Source organism: Centropristis striata, chromosome 24 (genome assembly GCF_030273125.1).
Source record: "Centropristis striata isolate RG_2023a ecotype Rhode Island chromosome 24, C.striata_1.0, whole genome shotgun sequence".
Lineage (NCBI taxonomy): Eukaryota > Metazoa > Chordata > Actinopteri > Perciformes > Serranidae > Centropristis > Centropristis striata.
Genome location: NC_081540.1, coordinates 15,222,051 through 15,242,781, shown reverse-complemented (window position 1 = coordinate 15,242,781; position 20,731 = coordinate 15,222,051). Strand labels below are relative to the sequence as shown.

General features: G+C 39.3%; 1 protein-coding gene across 4 annotated transcripts in view; it reads left to right on the top strand.

The window, feature by feature from the left end:
* The window catches only part of agap1 (ArfGAP with GTPase domain, ankyrin repeat and PH domain 1), a 219,059-nt gene that overhangs the window by 155,094 nt on the left and 43,234 nt on the right, over positions 1 to 20,731 (top strand). For all 4 annotated transcript variants that reach the window (XM_059327900.1, XM_059327899.1, XM_059327898.1 and 1 more), the window contains 4 exons: positions 3,555 to 3,659; positions 10,012 to 10,180; positions 13,145 to 13,309; positions 17,720 to 17,881. In XM_059327900.1, the coding sequence (XP_059183883.1) occupies positions 3,555 to 3,659; positions 10,012 to 10,180; positions 13,145 to 13,309; positions 17,720 to 17,881 (601 nt within the window). The remainder of the gene's footprint in view (positions 1 to 3,554; positions 3,660 to 10,011; positions 10,181 to 13,144; positions 13,310 to 17,719; positions 17,882 to 20,731) is intronic.

Here is a 20,731-nt window from a genome sequence, read left to right as displayed (position 1 = left end):
GGTGATGACGATAGAGCATAGGTGGTGACGATAGAGCGTAGGTGGTGACGATAGAGCGTAGGTGGTGAGGATAGAGCGTAGGTGATGACGATGGAGCGTAGGTGATGACGATGGAGCGTAGGTGGTGACGATAGAGCATAGGTGATGACGATAGAGCCTAGGTTATGACGATAGAGCGTAGGTGGTGAGGATAGAGCGTAGGTGATGACGATGGAGCGTAGGTGATGACGATGGAGCGTAGGTGATGACGATAGAGCGTAGGTGATGACGATAGAGCGTAGGTGATGAGGATAGAGCGTAGGTGATGAGGATAGAGCGTAGGTGAAGAGGATAGAGCGTAGGTGATGACAATAGATCGTAGCTGATGACAATAGAGCGTAGGTGATGACGCGTTGACGATGTCGATAGAGCGTAGGTGATGACAATTGAAGTAGGAGATGGTGATAGAACGTAGCCAATGACAACAGGACATAGGCTATGATAGCAGGACGCTAGTGAGGACCATAGAACGTTGGTGATGATGACAGGCTGTAGGTGAGGACAGGACGTAGGTGGTGGCGATAGAAGGTAGCCAATGACGGCAGCACTTGAGGAGAAGGACAGGACATAGGCGTTGAAAGGATGTAGTTGATGACAAAAAGATGTGGGCGTCGATGGCAAGATGTCGACATTGATGACCGGATGCAGGCGAGTAGGTAGTTGTTTTTTCAAGTTCATTATTTGGTTCAAATCATCTCCATGTGAAACCAGAACTAACGGATCAATGGAAACGATGTTACAGAAACACAAACGCTGGTTCACAGTCGCCCCTCGATGGTCGTTAAACATCCATATAATCTCTGTGTGAGCGTGATCTGACCTGAAAAGTCTTAATTGAAGGCGTTCCTGATGTGAACACACGTCCTCTCTCCCTCCCTCTCTCTCTCTCTCTCTCTCTCTCTCACTCTCTCACTCTCTCTCTCTGTAGTTCTGTCTCTCTCCGCCTGGAAACATGTTGCAGCTCACTCGCTCTCTCGCTCTCTAACCGGCTCTAACGGAGGATCAGCTGGCCTGACAGCTGCACAGCTGCCGGCAGCTTTCACTTCACAGCAGCAGGAAGCTCGTCAAGTTGCGTTTAGCGCACCGTGGGGAACCCCTGTTGTTACAGCACACACACACGCACACACACACATACACACACACACACACACACACACACACACACACACACACACACGGCTCTGCTTTACTTCCTCTTGACATGAGCTGAAATTAGTGTTAATCACTGGAAACAACAACTTCAAACTCATCCAAGTTTTTTGGATGAAAGTGATCCTGCAGATCACCAGTTAGTCGGGTTTAAGTATTTTTTTTTTTTTTTTTTTTTTTACTGCATTATAAAATATATAAATATATATAAATATATCAAATTTCGGTTCTTTATTTTCTGCGACTGGTAAACCGGTTGAATCAAAGTTTCTAAAGTAACCACAATGAGCAGCTTCAGTTTTTTGCTCTAGATTTTATTTGCAGTGATCTTGATATGTTTTGTTTTTTTTTTAATTGGGGGAAAAATGGAACCAATATATACAAACTCAGTGGCGTAGAGGTTAGGAATCGGACTGAAGTGCCCTTGAGCAGGGCACCTAACCCCCCTCCACAGCTCCCTGGGCGCAGTAATGTGCTGCCCACTGCTCCTTGCATGGTTTGTTCACTTGTGTGTAAAGTCTGTAAAAAAAAAAAAGGATGGGTTAAATGCAGAGATTGAATTTCCCCATTGTGGGATCAATAAAACGTAATTAATCAAATTTTAATCTTTATTTATTTTTATTTTTTTCATAAATATCTTTTTTTTAGCTTCGTTTTGGTAAACTTTCATAAACAAAACCAACTTACCAACTTACCAACCAACTTATCTTTTCTGGTATTTACTGGTTCAAACTGCAGGAAGGTTTTTAAAGGTTTTATTTATTTTACTCATATCCCCGTCCGCTGTCACGGCGTATTTATTAGCGGACGATTCAGCGTCAACCGTCTCACCTTGTCCAGTCTGTCTGAGGATATGTGAAGACACTCGTCCTCCCTTCTCTGTCACTCTGACGCGTCCCTTCTTGGCATTATGTCACCGCCAATTACACCTAATGTGCCGTCACTGGCGGCGAGGGGTCACCCAGGGCCCGCCGCTCACGTCCCGCCACCACCGAGCGGCCTTAATGAAAGCTGAGCGGTCGGGGCGGCGGGGAGCAGGCTTCTGTCCATCAGCCGGCCCGTCCATCTCCCCCCTCCCCCCCCCCCCCCTCGCCCCTTCACGGCTGGACTCTATTAATATCCTCTGTCGGAGTGTTAATGTTGTAGAGGTCCAGTGAAGTGACACGCGTGGCAGCGCGGCTGTAATTGCTAATCAGCGGACAGTTTTATCCCCCGCCGCCGCCTCCCCCCCTCTACCTCTGTGATCTCCCTCTTTCTCCCATCTCTCTCTCTCTCGCCTTCTCTTTGACCTTCTTGCTCTCTCTCTCTCTAACCTAATGAATCCGGCTCAAATGAAGTGTGGGCGGGCGCGCGCTCGGCCTAAACGCTCAGTCAGCCGCGGCTGATGTGCGTAGGAGAGAGAGAGAAGAACGAGTCAGACAAATTAAATAAGTGCTGATTTCCCTCCGTTGCGTTCCAGCTCTGATGTTCACATGTTGTTTTTCTTTATTTCATCCGTCTTCTGCCTCGTTATCTCCGCTCCAAAGCTTCTCCATACACAAAGAGCAGAAACCAACAGTCCCAAAAACCTTTCTCCGATCCATTTTGGATGCTTTTATTTCGGAACTCTGGCATACAATGATATATTAAACAACATTTAAGTGTTTTTTCCAAATTTGTTTCACCAAGACACAAAACCAGCTCCATAAAGAAATGTTTTTCCCAAATTTGTGTGGAAGAACTCGATCTCAACTTGATCAAACACGTTTAAAATGAGTTTGTATGGCGTAAGATAAGGGCGGTTTGAAGGGTTAAGGCTGTAGTTTGTAAGGTGTGTGCAGTTTTTAGGGTGTAGGCTGTTATCCGAGGGGGTAGAGAATTATTACAGTTTTTTTTAAATGAATAAATACTTTAAGGATGTAAAAACAAATGGAAAATATGTTATTAATAATAATAATAATACTGATAAATGTACTCATTTTATGATATGTTACTGATAATTAATTTTATTAATTAATTAAGACTTAAAATCTTTTTTTAAAGGGTTAATTCATTTAAATAAATGAATGTCAAGTTAAAAATCTATAATTTATAATAAAAATATAAAGAATTATAAATAAAAAAAAATAAAATGTTTGTATATATATATAAATAAATGTGTCATAATTAATCAAAATAATATAATAATAAAAATAAAAAATAAAAATAAAAATGACTTTATGTATCCCAGAGGGTAAATTCAGTTAGTCCAGTAGAATCTCTGTTTGAATGAGACAGCCTGATGGCTGTAGGAGAGAAAAATCTAAAGTATAAAGTTGTATAAAATGTAAATGAGACTGAAATAGTTTGTGTGTGTGTAACGTGTTGAATGTGTGTGTTCTCTGCAGGGCATGCTGCTGAAGAGGAGCGGTAAATCCCTCAACAAGGAGTGGAAGAAGAAGTACGTGACGCTGTGTGACAACGGACTGCTCACCTACCACCCCAGCCTGCATGTAAGACACACACACACACACACACACACACACATTACAAACCCTCTCTGATTGCTTATTAGACTGCAGCGCTCTGCCAGCCTGCACTGACCTCCATCTATCTACTGCTTCTTCATCTCCCTCACACACACACACACACACACACACACACACACACACACAGTGTTGATGGCTTGTGTATTAATTAGGACTCGTCATCTGTTTGCCCACGTCGGCGTTGATGATGTGAATATCAGCTGTAATGTCTCTGCTAATTGCCCCGGCTCTCTGCCCTGTTGGCACAATATCCTGCCCCGACGCTGCTTTATTATCACACACACACACACACACACACACACACTCTCTCTTTCTCTCTCTCTCTCTCTCTCTCTCTCTCTCTATCTCTCTCGCTCCCTGTCTTTTGCTTCATATCGAAGCTGGAAGCATTCATTTCAGCAGGATTCTCCACATTTTTAATTCAATACTTGTGCTTTTTTGTTGTAGTTTTTTTATTATTATTTTTTTTTATTTTTAAATTTTTATTTTTATTTTTTAATTTTTTTTGGCCCACCACCACCACCCCACACACTTTTGGAGGACTACTTTTTTTATTTACAGAATAAGAAAAGGTCGAACAGAAATAAGATAAATAATCAAAAAAAAATAAAGAGTAGATATTTACAACACCAGTTGTTGTTAACATTGATTTCTGATAGTTAATAGGTAGGAGGAGGGTTATTGTGTGGCCATACATATATGCTGATAAGCAAATCAGCAGACAGATAGACCAATGGGGGAATTTTATGTAAATGCTATAGATGCGTATGTGTGTGTGGGTGTTTTGTTTTTTCCCAAAAATATATCTTTATTGATTTTATACATTTAAAGGTATAATATGCAGGATTTTCCCTTAAATTTACATAGCAAGACAAGACGAGGTGGAACACCGAGCAGACAAAGCTTGTTCCAAAACGACAGTAATCAGAGGTTTGATTTCACTTTCACATGTGTACATTTATAAATACATAGATTTGTTTTAAATATTCATACAAAAAATCCATTAAAAAGGCCCGAAATGCTTTTCTGTTCACCAAAAATAAAAAAATAGAAAATTATTAAAGGCGAAAACTTCACAGTCAATGATTCTGCATTTTAAAAAAGTATAAAAATAAAAGGATTGTAAGTGAGAACAAATAAAGGATTAAAGGAAACTTCACAGTCAATAATTACACATAACAAAAGTAGATCAAAATTAGCATTATAGATGAAACTCTAAAGTCAACAATTAAACATTAAAAAAGTAAATTAAAAAAGCACATAAAGAAAACGAAACATTAAATCATTGCTGTCCACGAATATATATGAGTTTTAAACCCAGAAGAGAAACAGAAAGAGTAAAAACATTTAGAGCTGCATCCAATGTTTATTTTTTTCATTTAATCTGCAGATTAGAGACGTATATTGTTTTTGTCCATAAAATGTCGGAAAATCAAAAAAATACCTTTAAACTACTCATTTCGACTCACTTAAAGATGAAAATATTCACTTTTCTGTCACATAAAACAAAGAAAAGCAGAAAATTCACCACGTGTAAGAAGCTGTTTGGTATGTCAGATGATTAATCTATTATTAAAATGATTTTTCTCCCCATGTTGAACTCCCAGCATGCTCTTGGTCAGCGTTGCAGGGTTGTTGGTTCGACTTCCTCCGCCTGAGAAACACTTCACCAAACTGCACACGTCCATCAGCGATTAGAGCAGCTGATGCAGTAAATTAGTGTTAAAACTCATCACTTAACACATCAACACACACTCATGTATAAACACACACACACAAACCCCCTCCAGCTCCAAAAAGCTTTTTTTCGCCGTTGCATCTGCAGCTCAAGCGTCAATTAGCGTGTTTGCGGAGGCTAATCGAATGAAACTCAATCAGCACTGCTAATTGCCCGACTATGTGCAAAGAAATCACATTAATGCCGCTAATTAAGTGGATGGCAATAGATGCCACCTAATTGGCAAGAAAAGTCTGGTCCAAAGTGAAGAAGAAGAAGAAGAAGAACGGGCCAAAAAACACAGAGTCAGAGTCATTAATCAGACTCCTGTCCCGCTGCCTCGAATAATCACAAAACATGGTTTATAAAGTCGGATATTAGCCAACTTTTAACCCTCTGAACCCCAACAAGCTTCCTCATTGTGTCCTCGTATTCACTGCAGTATATGAAACCTATATCAAATCTATAAGTTCTCCCTCCTGCAGCTCTATGGAATCAACACAGTCATGGTTAGAACTGGGAACAACTCAAACATGTCTTTGGTGCAGAATAAAACCGTTATAATGACATAAATCATTAAAAAAAGCAAAATAAAAAAAAGGAAAACAAATAGAATCTATATAAACAACATTTTTCGAAGTACCCACAAGTGTCACGAATTTTAGCCTCTCCTCTCTGCTCTGTGTAAACAGCCTCTCCTGTCCTCTCCTCTCTGCTCTGTGTAAACAGCCTCTCCTGTCCTCTCCTCTCAGCTCTGTGTAAACAGCCTCTCCTGTCCTCTTCTCTCTGCTCTGTGTAAACAGCCTCTCCTGTCCTCTCCTCTCTGCTCTGTGTAAACAGCCTCTCCTGTCCTCTCTGCTCTGTGTAAACAGCCTCTCCTGTCCTCTCCTCTCTGCTCTGTGTAAACAGCCTCTCCTGTCCTCTCCTCTCTGCTTTGTGTAAACAGCCTCTCCTGTCCTCTCCTCTCTGCTCTGTGTAAACAGCCTCTCCTGTCCTCTCCTCTCTGCTCTGTGTAAACAGCCTCTCCTGTCCTCTCCTCTCTGCTCTGTGTAAACAGCCTCTCCTCTCCTCTCCTCTCTGCTCTGTGTAAACAGCCTCCCCTGTCATGTCCTCTCCTCTCTGCTCTGTGTAAACAGATTTTCAGTGAATATTCGTCGCTGAGGAGGAGAGTTTAATGATTTTAACAGGATCTGGTTAGCGCAAAAGCTTTATTTTTTTTGTTTTAAATGTAACATGTAGCATAATCAAGCGCATATTAGGTTATTTTTCCTGATGTTTATCAGACATGATTTCTTCAGGGACTGTCAGAAATGTGAAAATCTGTACTGTATGATGATATGGATGAATGGTTAAAAATAAAATAGTCTTTTTACTATTTGTACATTTTATTTTATTTTTTAATGAATTAAACAAAGTTTTATATCTGTATCACAATACTTGGATATATATACACCCTCCTTTGGTCTTATAAAATCATTTTAAAAATTAAATAATAAATGAAAGCTCCTCAATAACATAAAACAACAGAATGAAGGATGTAACACTCAGTCTGCATCCTCCAGAATGATATTACAGCTAAATCAACACAAACAAAACTTCATTAAATATGATTTATCACAGGATGGTTAGTTTGAGCTGGGTGTACCTAATAAACTGGACACTGAGTGCATTTCATGTTTCTGTCAGTCTGAAAACACCTCCGCCTTCATCTCTTTCTGCTTAATGTTTCCTGTCTGTCGCCGAGCTTCTTCTTCTCCTCCTTTATCTCCCGCCGTCTCTTCATCCATCGATCCTGTTTTATTTTTTTGGGACTCGCTCGCTCTTTATAGATTCATGTTTCGCTCGGCGTCAGCAGTATCCAGCTCTCTGTTTTCCTGGTGCATTTTTCACACGTCGCTGCCGTTTATGCATCCATTTGTACCAACACACACACACACGCACACACACACACCACCTGCTGTCCGTGTGTTTGGTCGATACACACATCCGTCCTGGACGTCGCTGCGTGGCGTGGACGATCGGGCTGATGATGAAAGCTCTCCAATGCAAATGGAGACTCAATTACCTCGGTCAATCTGTCGGAGGTGTGTGTGTCTGTGTGCGTGTGTGTGTGTGTGTGTAGGAGTTTACCCAGCGGGCCCCTGGCTCGAGGGCTCTCCGGTGGCTTGTTAAGACGCCGTCGAGAGCACTTGGCTTTGAATTGGCCTTTTGTCAGCCGAGCTGCCAGAGGGAGGCGGGAAACACTGTGAGCGTGTGTGTGTGTGTGTGTGTGTGTGTGTTGTGAGAGCGAGCAAGTGCCGGTAACTCCATCTCTGCGAGGACCAATTAGAGTCTCAGAGCTGCAAAGTGAGGACATTTTTCTGGACCTCGCTGCTTCTTAACGTCTGTCTGAGAGTGATGACTTCAAGTTGTAATTAGGTTTGGGTTAATCCCAGGTTTAGGGCAAGCATTATGTCCTAACAAGTATACAAGTGTTTGTAATGCTTTGTGGAGACAGGAAAGAAGCATGAATATTAAGATTAATTAATTAATTTTGAGGGTGTACATCATGAACATCATGATATAAGTATATGATGTCCATGCTCATGTTTAGTTATGTCTCAGTTGTAGCAGAAAGTTTTGGCTTGATACCATGTGTTACACACATTTGGTTCTCAATGTAACCTTTTTTTTTTTACTCGAGAGTTAATAAAATCTGAAGAATCCCACCAGCATCCCACATTAAGCCACCAAGACCAGAGAAAAATCCTGATCTGGTTTCAGAAACGTTTACATTTTGTAGATTTCTCCAAACTTTTTGTCAATATACTGTGAAAAGCCCTCCATTCTCTCTAGGATGCTCCAGGTCTCTAGTTCATGGTTGTAAAGTTTCACGAGACTGTGATTGTCCTAGAGGTCTCAGCAGCTCATTTTATACACTCAGCTCAAGTTTCACTCACTAACATCATCCAGCATTCTAATATTGGGCTCATTGAATCCACAAGAGTCTCAGCAGCTCAGACTGTTTTGGCACCCTAGTATGCAGAAATATTCACATACAATAGCACATAATAAAACATTTTACTGCAGGAGAAAAACTGCATGTTATCAACATAAAGTGGGCATGTCAGTAAAGACTTGTGGGTTATCAGCATAACGTGGGCATGTCTGTAAAGAGGAGACTCGTGGGTTATCAGCATAAAGTGGGCATGTCAGTAAAGAAGAGACTCGTGGGTTATCAGCTAAAGCGGGCATGTCAGTAAAGACTCATTGGTTATCAGCATAAAGTGGGCGTGTCAGTTTTTCTCTCCCTAAAATTCATCTTAACTTTTGAGCATTAATTCACCTGCTTCCCGACGAGATATCACAACATGTTTGGTGCCAATGAATTGCTCAGTTCTTGTAGCTTAATGCTACAAAGCTTAACACCCATAGGTTCACGTAGTGTTGAAAGTTTGTGTCTGCTATAGCCCCTGAAAACAAAAAGTCAGCCAGCGGGCCACTGGATTTTTAAAGTGTCAACAAAAAGAAATGACGGCATTACACATCCCGGGGCAAATCTTTATTTTTAGCTCTTTTCAGCTCCTTCACACCCATGTGACACACATCATCAAGCCTCTCAAAATACAACAAAGATTCTCAAGTTTCCCACTTCAAAAAATGCCCTCACTTTTCTAAAATGTCCAAAATGTCCTTGCTGCTCTGTCCCAAACCTCTTGGTCCCCACAAAGATAGCAGTACAGTAGCACGCAGTGGTTTTAATCCGGCCCAGCGGGTGGCGTGAGCTTTGTTTCTCCTCATCTCCTTCATGTTGAAGAGGAGGCCGACCTCCCACAATGCCCTGCTCCTCTCGGGTCACCGCTGACACTCCACCCCTGCTCGGAAGTGGGGGGTTGGGGGTGGATTAAACAAGCGCCTCTCGCCCGTCATTAACACCTCTTCTTGTGTTTTCATTCACGTCTCTGATCCGGAGGAGACCGATCATCGGGGGGCGTTCCAGGCGTCCGGCGGTGTCTCAGCCGTGTTTCGGGCGTGTCGGCGAACGGGCGGAGTGGTCGGCCACTTCAGCGCTGCTTTGAGGGATTATCGCTTTTTGTTTCCGTTGTACAATTTAGGGATTTAGCTGCTTTATTATCTGGAGTTAATCCCCTCCCACCACAGAGCGACACACTCATAATGATCCCCTGTCCGTCTGTTTCCTTTATTCTTTATTTCTTTTCAGGATTGTTGTAAAAATGACAACATGCAGCAATGCAAAAACGTTCAGTCATATCGTTAAATTTTTTCTTTTCACAAAGACAAATTTGAACACTTGGTCAGCACCATGGTCAGCGGTTAAATTTACTTTTTCAGCTTTCTTTGTTTTTCATTTTGTACTCTTAAAACTCTGCTGAAATTAAGCTGCTAAAATGTACCTGTAATAGATTTACTAAACATTCATATTACCTTTTGTTTTATAGCTTCATATCTGTCTCTGATCAGTCATAGAATTACACCAGACTTTGTGTAATTCTTACCCAATTTTTTAAGCAGAATCTTTTTTATTATTTATCACCGACTGAACGCAAACAGGTGTCCTCAGGTGTTGAACGTACAGCCTCCTCTGTCTCTCTTTCTTAGGACTACATGCAGAATGTGCACGGTAAGGAGATCGACCTGCTGAGGACCACGGTGAAGGTGCCGGGGAAGAGGCCACCGCGTGCCGTGTCCACCTGCGCCGCCGTGCCAAGTCCAAAAACCAACGGGCTCACCAAGGACATGAGCAGCATGCAGCTCGGACAAACTCCAGGTGAGAGAGATTAAAGTCACAGTCAAAAATTAATTATGTAGAAACTAACATTGACACCAACGTTTAGTTTGAGTTTAAAGGGGTTAACACATGTTCGCGACCCAGGTGGAGAGGGGAGTGGGATAAGGTTGGCTCAGTGTGAACGGCACACCGCCAGCTCGCTAACAACCAGGGCAGGACAAATGATGTCATTGGTTGCAAATGGTGGCTCCCAGTCGTAGCCCCATACTGCAACCAAAGGAATGTTTTCAGCTATGTTTGAGGGGGCTGAAATCAAGCCTTAAAGGGTGTTTCCACTACAGCCCAATACCAGGAATGAGGCGGGTCTCAATCACAGAAACACCCCTAATTTGAAAAAAGCCTGGTTGCTGATTGGATAGAACGCTAAGCAGGATGTGACGTAGTACTCAACGCCACAACAACACGCGCCATTTGTAAAAGCCTGCGAAGCAGTGTTGCCCCCTTGGTGACTTTTTTTTTTTTAAAGCAACTGGCGACAAATCCAGCAACTTTTTCTGGTGTTATTGGAGACTTTTGGAGACTCGTTGTTACTCTTCTTAACGAGTCACGGGGGCATATAGTGGGCATGTCAGTAAAGACTCGTGGGTTATCAACATAAAGTAGGCATGTCAGTAAAGACTTTTGGGTTATCAACATAAAGTAGGCATGTCAGTAAAGACTTGTGGGTTATCAACATAAAGTGGGCATGTCAGTAAAGACTCTTGGGTTATCAACATAAAGTGGGCATGTCAGTAAAGACTTGTGGGTTATCAACATAAAGTGGGCATGTCAGTAAAGACTCTTGGGTTATCAACATAAAGTGCCCACTTTAAAGTGGGCATGTCAGTAAAACTCTTGGGTTATCAACATGACGTGGGCATGTCAGTAAAGACTCGTGGGTTATCAACATAAAGTAGGCATGTCAGTAAAGACTTGTGGGTTATCAACATAAAGTAGGCATGTCAATAAAGACTTGTGGGTTATCAATATAAAGTGGGCATGTCAGTAAAGACTCTTGGGTTATCAACATAAAGTGGGCATGTCAGTAAAGACTTGTGGGTTATCAACATAAAGTGGGCATGTCAGTAAAGACTCTTGGGTTATCAACATAAAGTGGGCATGTCAGTAAAACTCTTGGGTTATCAACATAAAGTGGGCATGTCAGTAAAGACTCGTGGGTTATCAACATAAAGTGGGCATGTCAGTAAAGACTCTTGGGTTATCAACATAAAGTGGGCATGTCAGTAAAGACTCGTGGGTTATCAACATAAAGTGGGCATGTCAGTAAAGACTTGTGGGTTATCAACATAAAGTGGGCATGTCAGTAAATTAATGGGAAATTCACCAGAAATTTACAAGAATTTAACTGGAAATTTGGCAGAAATTGACATAAAATTTAGCAGAATTTTGCCTCAAATTTACAAGAAATTAACTAAAAATTCTTCAGAAATTGTCTGGAAATAGTAAAAGTATGAATGAAATGATTTGTTTTGAAGTAGAGCATCATGTTCAGGGGTCAGCGTTGAGGAATAACCAGCAATTACACCGACATGAGTACATTTATTATTTAATTATGCCACTAATTGCTTCTCTTGAAGCCTTATCATTAACATGCTTTGTCCTTCGAGGAAGCAATAAAGGTTGGAACATTCAAAGAGTAAAATTTAAAAAAATAAATAAGTGAAACAGCCTTGGAACACACTTCTTTGCACCTGAAGGAAGACGTCGTAAAAAACAAAAGGTGGAGAGAAACGAGCGCTCCTCCGTGTCGCACACACACACATAAAAGCAGCTCTTATGAGGCGGTTAAATCAAACACACACACACACACACACACAGGGATCCAGGAGGCCCGAGCTAATAGCATGAATATTCAGTGAGCCGTACTCCATGTACTAATTATTGTCATGAATATTAATGCAATCAGGGTCCTGGCTCCACTCAGCCAGCACCAAGAAATGAGCTGTAATGAGAGAAGGAGGGAGGGTGAGGGGGGGGCAGGGAGGGATGATTCACCCGGCTGTTGGACCACGCAGCCTCTCTCTAACTCCACACTTTGATTTAGGCCGCCAGCTTGTAAGAAGCTGCCTTTTATGTGTTTCTGTGTGTTAACACAGCTCACTGTGCAGAATCCTGGAAAACTTTTCATGGGAATTAACAGGAAATGAACAAGAATTTATGAGGATAAAATGGGAATTACAGCGTTATTTAATCATGCTGCATTCACCATGTCATAAGCAGACATCATAAACCCAATAATACACTTTTGTATTAAATTAGCTATTTAATTCATTCATTGAGCAACAACATCCCCTATGGCCAATCCTCCAGAGACTTCTTTTTTGCAGCCCTCCATTTGGACTCCATATCAGATTTAATGTTTAATATTTTTATACTCAAATTGTGAAAATGTTTTTGTTTTTTTCTAAAATTTCCTAAAGACGATTCAAAACTTTCATCAGAGATTTTCCACAAATTAAATGGAAATTCACCAGAAAGTAATTGAAATTTACCTAAAATTCCTAGAATTTAACTGAAAATTCACCAGAAATTTGACGAAAACTCACCAGAAATGAACTTGAAATTCACCAGAAATGTACTTAAAATTCACCTAAAATTTCCTAGGAATTAACTGAAAATTCCCCAGAAATTAACCGAAAACTCACCAGGAATTAACTAAAAACTCACCAGAAATTAACAGAAAACTCACAAAAAATTTACTAAAAACTCACCGGAAATTAACTAAAAACTCACCAGAAATTAACTGGAAATTTACCATAATTTTACTTAAAATGTACCTGAAATTTCCTTGAAATTCACCATAAATTTACTTAAAATGTACCTGAAATGTCCTAGAAATTAGTTTGGAATTCAGTAGAAATTAGCTGAAAATTCACCAGGAATTAATTGAAAACTCACTACAAATGTACCAAAAACCTTTAACGTGTTATCCTTGTGTCTCAGGTTCGGTGACCACCAGCTCGTCGGTGTCTCAGATGGCGAGCGGAGTCAGCCTGGTGTCCTTCAACAGTCGCGGCCTGGAGGGGATGCAGCAGCGCTCCTACTCTGTGTCCAGCGCTGACCAGTGGACTGACGCCACCGTCATCGCCAACTCCGGAGTCAGCACAGGTAAAAAAGAAACCAAACAGTCCTGATGAAAAATGATGATTTTAATCCAAATTTAGAATTAAATTTTAGAGAGGAGAGGCTGGAAACATAGATATACTTCAATATGCAGAATATGTGAAGCAGACTTTTTTCCCCCAACATTCGTGACACGTGGAACAGTATTGCATTTATAAATTCCAATCTAAAAAAAAAATTTTCCGCCTTAATAAAACATTTAGGAAAACGTACAAACACAAACTAAACAGGATATATGTAATGTAATATATATAATATATGATATAATACTTAACATCCCTGTCGTTGTTTTTACACGTTTGATGCAGAAAACTTGCACATTACACCTTTAAAAGTCAGGGCCTCCACAGATTGGGTCCACCCACGCAGCTCCACTGCAGGGAGCCTGCTGGCTCTCAGAAGGCCCCAGTGCGCAGCTCAATGAGGGAGCCTATCATTTGTCTCCCATTGATCTAGCTGCCAGGCCTCTAATGCTGCCTTGTTAAGCATGCAAGTATTACCTTATAAACACACACACACACGCAAGAGTGACAGCTGTCAGGCCGTGTGTGTGTGTGTGTGTGTGTTGTTCTGACGATAAGCTTGACTGACAGCTCTGTCGTCAGTGTTGTGCCCCCCAGACTTCCTCAAATAACGTTTAAAGCTGTGAAATGCTTTCAATGGACTCCCAGGGGCCCCACACACACAAACACACTCACACTCTCTCAAGAGAAAAACAATGCAGCCGTCTTGATGACACGACGACCAAAACGATCTGATCAATCAATGTTCTATTCGTGTTTTTTGTGTTTTCAAAACCTCAGCGGGGAAATGTGAGGAGTGTGAAGTGCTGCCGGGGTTCATAACAACATCACGGGAGCCTCTTTCAGCTTTATGATCCTGAAAACTGAGCAAAACTTTGAAAACTCCAACAGAAAAACCTTGAAAGGCAAAAAAAAAGTCACAAACATGCTAAAGAATCAGCACAGTTATGGCTAGAAGAAGAATGGGAACAACTTAAACATGTCTTCACATAAATCAAAAGAAAGAAAAAACACAACTTGAAAATTTTTGCTATTTCTACAAATACAACACTTTTCCACAAGTGTCACAAATGATTTCCATGTTTCCAGCCTCTCTGCTCTGTGTAAACAGATTTTCAGTGTTTGTCACAAGGTCATCCGTTCAAGCACTGCTAGAAATTTGATGAAAACTCACCAGAAATTAACTGGAAATTCACCAGTAATTAACTAAAAACTCACCAGAAAATTACTGACTGGAAATTCAGCACAAATTAACAGAAAATTCACCTGAAATTTCCTAGAAATGAATTGACCATTCACCAGATATTAACTGAGAATTCACCAGAAATTCACTGGAAATTCACTCGAAAGTAAGTGAATATTCACCAGAAATTTACTTTAAATTCACCTGAAATTTCCTAGAAATTAATTGGAAATTCAGTAGAAATTAGCTGAAAACTCACAAAAAATTTACTAAAAGCTCACCAGAAATGTACTTAAAATGTACCTGAAATTTCCTAGAAATTAATTGGAAATTCAGTAGAAATTTGCTGAAAATTCACCAGAAATTAACTGAAAACTAACTAAAAATTTACTAAAAACATTTAATGTTTAACCTTATGTCTCAGGTTTGGAGACCACCTGCCAAAAAGTTCAAACTCTTCTACGATAAACAGTGCAATTTTTTAGCAATTTCAAAAAAAAAAAAAAAAAAAGAGAATGTTAAATTAAGGCAACTTATTCAACAGAAGAACTCTAAATTAAACATAAAAAACTTAAGTTAATCTATTTTTTATTTTTATTTTATCAAAACAGATATGAACGGCACATTATCTGTATATAGAAATTAACTGAAAATTCACCAAATATTTACTGAAAACTCACCAGAAATTAACTTAAAAAACTCACCAGAAATTAACTGGAAATTCACTAAAAAGTAACTGGATATTCACCAGAAATTTCCTAGAAATTAATTGGAAATAAAGTAGAAATTAGCTTAAAATTCACCAGAAATTAACTAAAAACTCTCAAGAAATTCACCGGAAACTCACTGGAAATTTACGAGCATTTTCCTAGAAATGAATTGGAAATTCAGTAGAAATTAGCTGAAAATTCACCAGAAATTAATGGAAAACTCACCTGAAATTTACAAGAAATTAATTGGAAATTAAGTTGAAATTAGCTTAAAATTCACCTGAAATTAACTGAGAATTCACCAGAAAATTACTAAAAACTCACCTGAAATTCACTCGAAAGTAACTGGATATTCTGGTGAACATCCAGTTACAATACATTTTTTTCAAAACAAATACGAACGGCACATTATCTGTATATTGAAAAATGATCTGTGTACTAACTTACGGTAAGTGTTTGGCAACTTTGGCTGCCAGACTTTTTTCCAGCTTTTTTCTAAGATTGACTTCTTTACAGTGTGAGTACAGTGAGTCCAAACTGTTGATGAGCTTCAGATTTGAGGGAAAACCCACAGCAGTCAGCAGAGAGGGATGGAGGGAAAGTGTTGAGGGTGGAGGTGGCGTGGCGTGGCGGTGGGGGGGTTGACGTGGATGGAGCGCGGCGTGCAGATGGGAGGGCCGTTAATCCACGGCGGTTAATTGCACTCTCGGGGATGGCATCTTGTCAGCAGAGATAAGTTGTCACATTTTCCACTTGAGCTGAGACTAAACGATTGTAAAATAAGTTATGGCCGTCCTTGGGGCTGTCTGCCGCTCACCGCCGACCAGCCGCTCTCTACAAACGCCTGTGTGTGTGTGTGTAGAAACACAACACACACACACCGTGCTCATGTCTCGCTCTGATATTGATGGAAGCTGAATGTTATTTTATTCCGCCGCTAGTCCCAGCTGTCAGCGGGCGGCGTGACGAGTGGAGGCTGCTCTCCCTCTCTGATTGGCTGGCTCTGCCTCCAGACCTGAACCAGGATCCATCCGCTTCCATCCTGATCTAGATCCAGAGTTCTGGTTCTGGTTCTGGTTCTTATATTTTTAGGTTTTTCACTCCTAACCTCATGTTTGTGCTTCTCTGACTGGATGATCTGCTCAATATTCATATACAAATATTTAAAATATCTGTGTACTTTTATACATCCAAATACCTATACTATTATACATTTAAAACTATTTATATACACTTCCAAATGTACATACTTATTTCCAATGATGATGATGATATCTGAATGTCCTTAAATAATCTATTTACGTACTTTCTAAATATCTCAAAATGTCTGTGCACTTACATGCTTCCAATTTATATATATACTTATTATAATATTTTACAGTTAAATATTTCCAAATAAATATCCTTACATATTTTAAAATACTTCATAAAGATCAGTGGTTTTATACTTTTTAATGTTGATGCAGTTACATCCTTCCTGAATACTTTCACATATCTTTGTACTTACTCTTGCAAATACTGTGGAGATTTAGATACTTAAAGTACTTCCATGTACGCATTTACTTCCAAACACCTATACTATTATACACTTAAAACTATTTATATATTTAGATACTTCCAAACACTTCCAAATGTGTATGTTTATACTTATTTACAAAGTATTAAAAATATCTGAATGTCCTTCAAAAATCTAATTATGTACTTTCTAAATACTTAAAAATGTCTGTCCACTTACATACTTCCAATATTGAAATATATATATATATATATACTTATACTTATTATAATATTTTGTCGTTAAATATTTCCAAATATCGATCCTTGCGTACTTTAGAATACTTCAAGTTCAGTGGTTTTATACTTTTTAATGTCGATGCACTTACATACCTCCTGATTTTTCAAATACTTTCACATGTCTTTATACTTACGCTGGCAAATACTTATTATTATATATTATTATAATATTTTATTATAATATATATATATATACTTATAATATATTATAATAAAATATTTCAAAATATCTATCCTTAAATACTTCAGAAAGATCAGTGTTTTTATATTCGATGCATGAACATACTTACTGATTTTTCAAATACTTTCACATATCTTTATACTTGCAAATACTACTGTGGAGATTTGAATACTTTAAATACTTCAATGTACGTGTATACTTCCAAATTTGTCCAAACATTAAAATATTTGCAAACTTTCAAATATCTCCAAATATATATATATATATATATATATATATATATATCTACTTGTATACTTTTAAGTGCTCCCAAATATTTATGTACTTGCATACTTCCAAGTACTTCCAAATATTTATGCATAAACAGACATGCTGGAATACTTGATACTGTGTCAGATATCAGGACGTACTCTGGATATTTCCTTCCGAATGGTTTTTTTAGTTGTAAATATGGAACAAAGTAGAAACAGTCTGAGTTCCTCCATGTCTGTGTGGATTTTGCAGATACGGGTCTGGGAGACTCGGTGTGCTCCAGTCCAAGTATCTCCAGTACTACGAGTCCCAAGATGGAGCCGCCGCCGTCGCCACACGCCAACCGTAAGAAGCACCGCAGGAAGAAGAGCACGAGTAACTTCAAGGCGGACGGCCTCTCTGGTACTGCAGAAGGTAACACCATCTCCCCTCCCCTCGCCTCACACTTTCCCCGCCCAGGTCCACCAACTACTAAATACTCCTCAAAAACAACTCAAATCCTTTCAAATACTTCATGTACTCCAATTATCTCCAGAATATACTTTTACATCTATCTCTAAACTTCGAATATACTTCTTTATATTTATACATGTCCAAACGTCTGTGTACTTGTATACTTCAAATGCTTCCTATGTACTTGTATACTAACCTCCCAAAACTTATTTCCAACTCTGTGTACTTTTACAGGCTTTCAGAGCCTCAAAAAATCTGCAAATATAAATACTTCCAAATATATATTACTTGTATTTCCTCCAAATATCTACTTACTTGCATACTTCCAAGTACTTCCAAATATGTATTTAGTTGTTTACTTCCAAGTACTTCCAAAAATATATCTACTTGTATTTCCTCCAAATTTACTTGTATAGTTTGAAATATCTACTTGTAACTTCAAAATATATATATTTACTTGCATACTTCAAGTACTTATTTACTTGTATACTTCCAAGTATTCCAAATATATATCTACTTGTATACTTCCAAGTTCTCCAAATATGTATCTACTTTTATACTTCCAAATATATGTTTACTTGCATACTTAAAGCACTTATTTACTCGTATACTTCCAAGTATTCCAAATATATATCTACTTGTATACTTCCAAGTATTCCAAATATATATACATCTACTTGTATACTTCCAAATATGTATCTACTTGTATTCTTCTAAGTACTTCCAAATATCGTCTTGTATACTTCCAAGTACTTCCAAATATATATTTACTTGGATACTTCCAAATATCATCTTGCATACTACCCAATACTTCCAAATATTTATGTACTTGTATACTTCTAAGTGCTTCCAAATATCGTTTTGTATATTTCCAAGTATTCCGAATATATATCTTCTTGTATACTTTCAAATTTTCCAAATGTATATCTACTTGTATACTTCAAAGTACTTCCAAATATACATTTACTTAGATACTTCCAAATATCTTCTTGCATACTACAAAATACTTACTTATACTCATCCAAATACGAGCAATGCTTCAGAATACTACTAGATATCTAATTTTGTACTTCTGAAGGTCCTGTATATTTCAGTAGTTGTAGTACTTGTACACAGCTGTAGTAAAAGTACTGCTGTGATGTGGGACCCGGGTTGGGAAAGGCAGTCATGTGATGTGTATGTGAGACTCCAGACCTCGGATCTCTTCATCCTCTCATTCTGTCAGCCCTTCATCCCTTCATCCTCTCCTCTTCTTCTTCAGTTTGTGACATAACCTGGGCCGTCTGGTCCATGCTTGGACTTGGTGGAAGGTGAAGCGTGGGCCCAAGTCCCAGCCGCTGTTTCACAGAAAGAAGAAAATAATGACAAGCCACAGGAGTGGGACAATATTCAGAGAATCGGAATTTTCTAGATTAAAGTCGGAAACATAGGAGAGAAAAAAATGCTCAGTGTTCTCTGAGATTAAACTACTACTACTTGTATACTTTCAAATATTCCAAATGTAAATCTACTTGTATACGTCTAAGTACTTCCAAATATCGTCTTGTATACTTCCAAGTATTCCAAATATATATATATATATATATATATATATATATATACTTGTACACTTCTAAGTACTTCCAAGTATCTTCTTGCATACTACCAAATACTTCCAAATACTTCCAAACATATATCTACTTGTATACTTCTAAGTTAAAAACAACATGAATATTTTACAAAAAGGTTGCGTGAAAAAAAACTTTATTTTGTGGTCTTTTTTTTTTTTTTGCTTTTGTCCCTGGCTCAGCCTGTTTTTCTTTTTCTTTCTAATTTCTTTTCAAATAGTTTATTAAGACATTGTGTTGTTGCATCATGTAGAAAGTGAAGCGGTCTGTGACGTGAGGTGTAGGATCAGTGAGAGCGGCTGTGAAATATGTGGACATGTGGACATGTGGATATGTGGACATGTGCATATGTGGACATGAGGACATGTGGACATGTGCATATGTGGACATGTGCATATGTGGACATGTAGACTTGTGCATATGTGGACATGTGCATATGTGGACATGTAGACATGTGCATATGTGGACATGTGCATATGTGGACATGTAGACATGTGGACTTGTGGACATGTGGACTTGTGCATATGTGGACTTGTGCATATGTGGACATGTGCATATGTGGACATGTAGACATGTGGACTTGTGGACATGTTGACTTGTGGACATGTAGACATGTGGACTTGTGGACATGTGGACATGTGCATATGTGGACATATTGACATGTTTATATGTGGACTTGTGGACATGTGCATATGTGGACATGCGGACTTGTGGACATGTGCATATGTGGACATGTGCATATGTGGACTTGTGGACATGTGCATATGTGGACATGTGCATATGTGGACTTGTGGACATGTGCATATGTGGACATGTGCATATGTGGACTTGTGGACATGTGCATATGTGGACATGTGCATATGTGGACATGTGCACATGTGGACATGTGGACATGTGCACATGTGGACATGTGTATATGTGGACTTGTGGACATGTGCATATGTGGACATGTAGACATGTGGACATGTGGACATGTGTATTTGAAGGCAGCCTGTTTCTGAGGCTGATGAACAGATGTGGCTGCTGCAGCAGATGTGTAATGTTCATCTCTCCATCACGGAGGCATCAAGCAGCTGACAGGCCAAGTGGCTGTCTGAGTGACGGATAGACTTCCCTTTCTCCTCTCCTCTCCATTCCACTCTTCTCTTTTTCTTTCCTCGTCCTCTCATCATCATTTTCTTCCTTTTATTCCTCTCCGTATCTT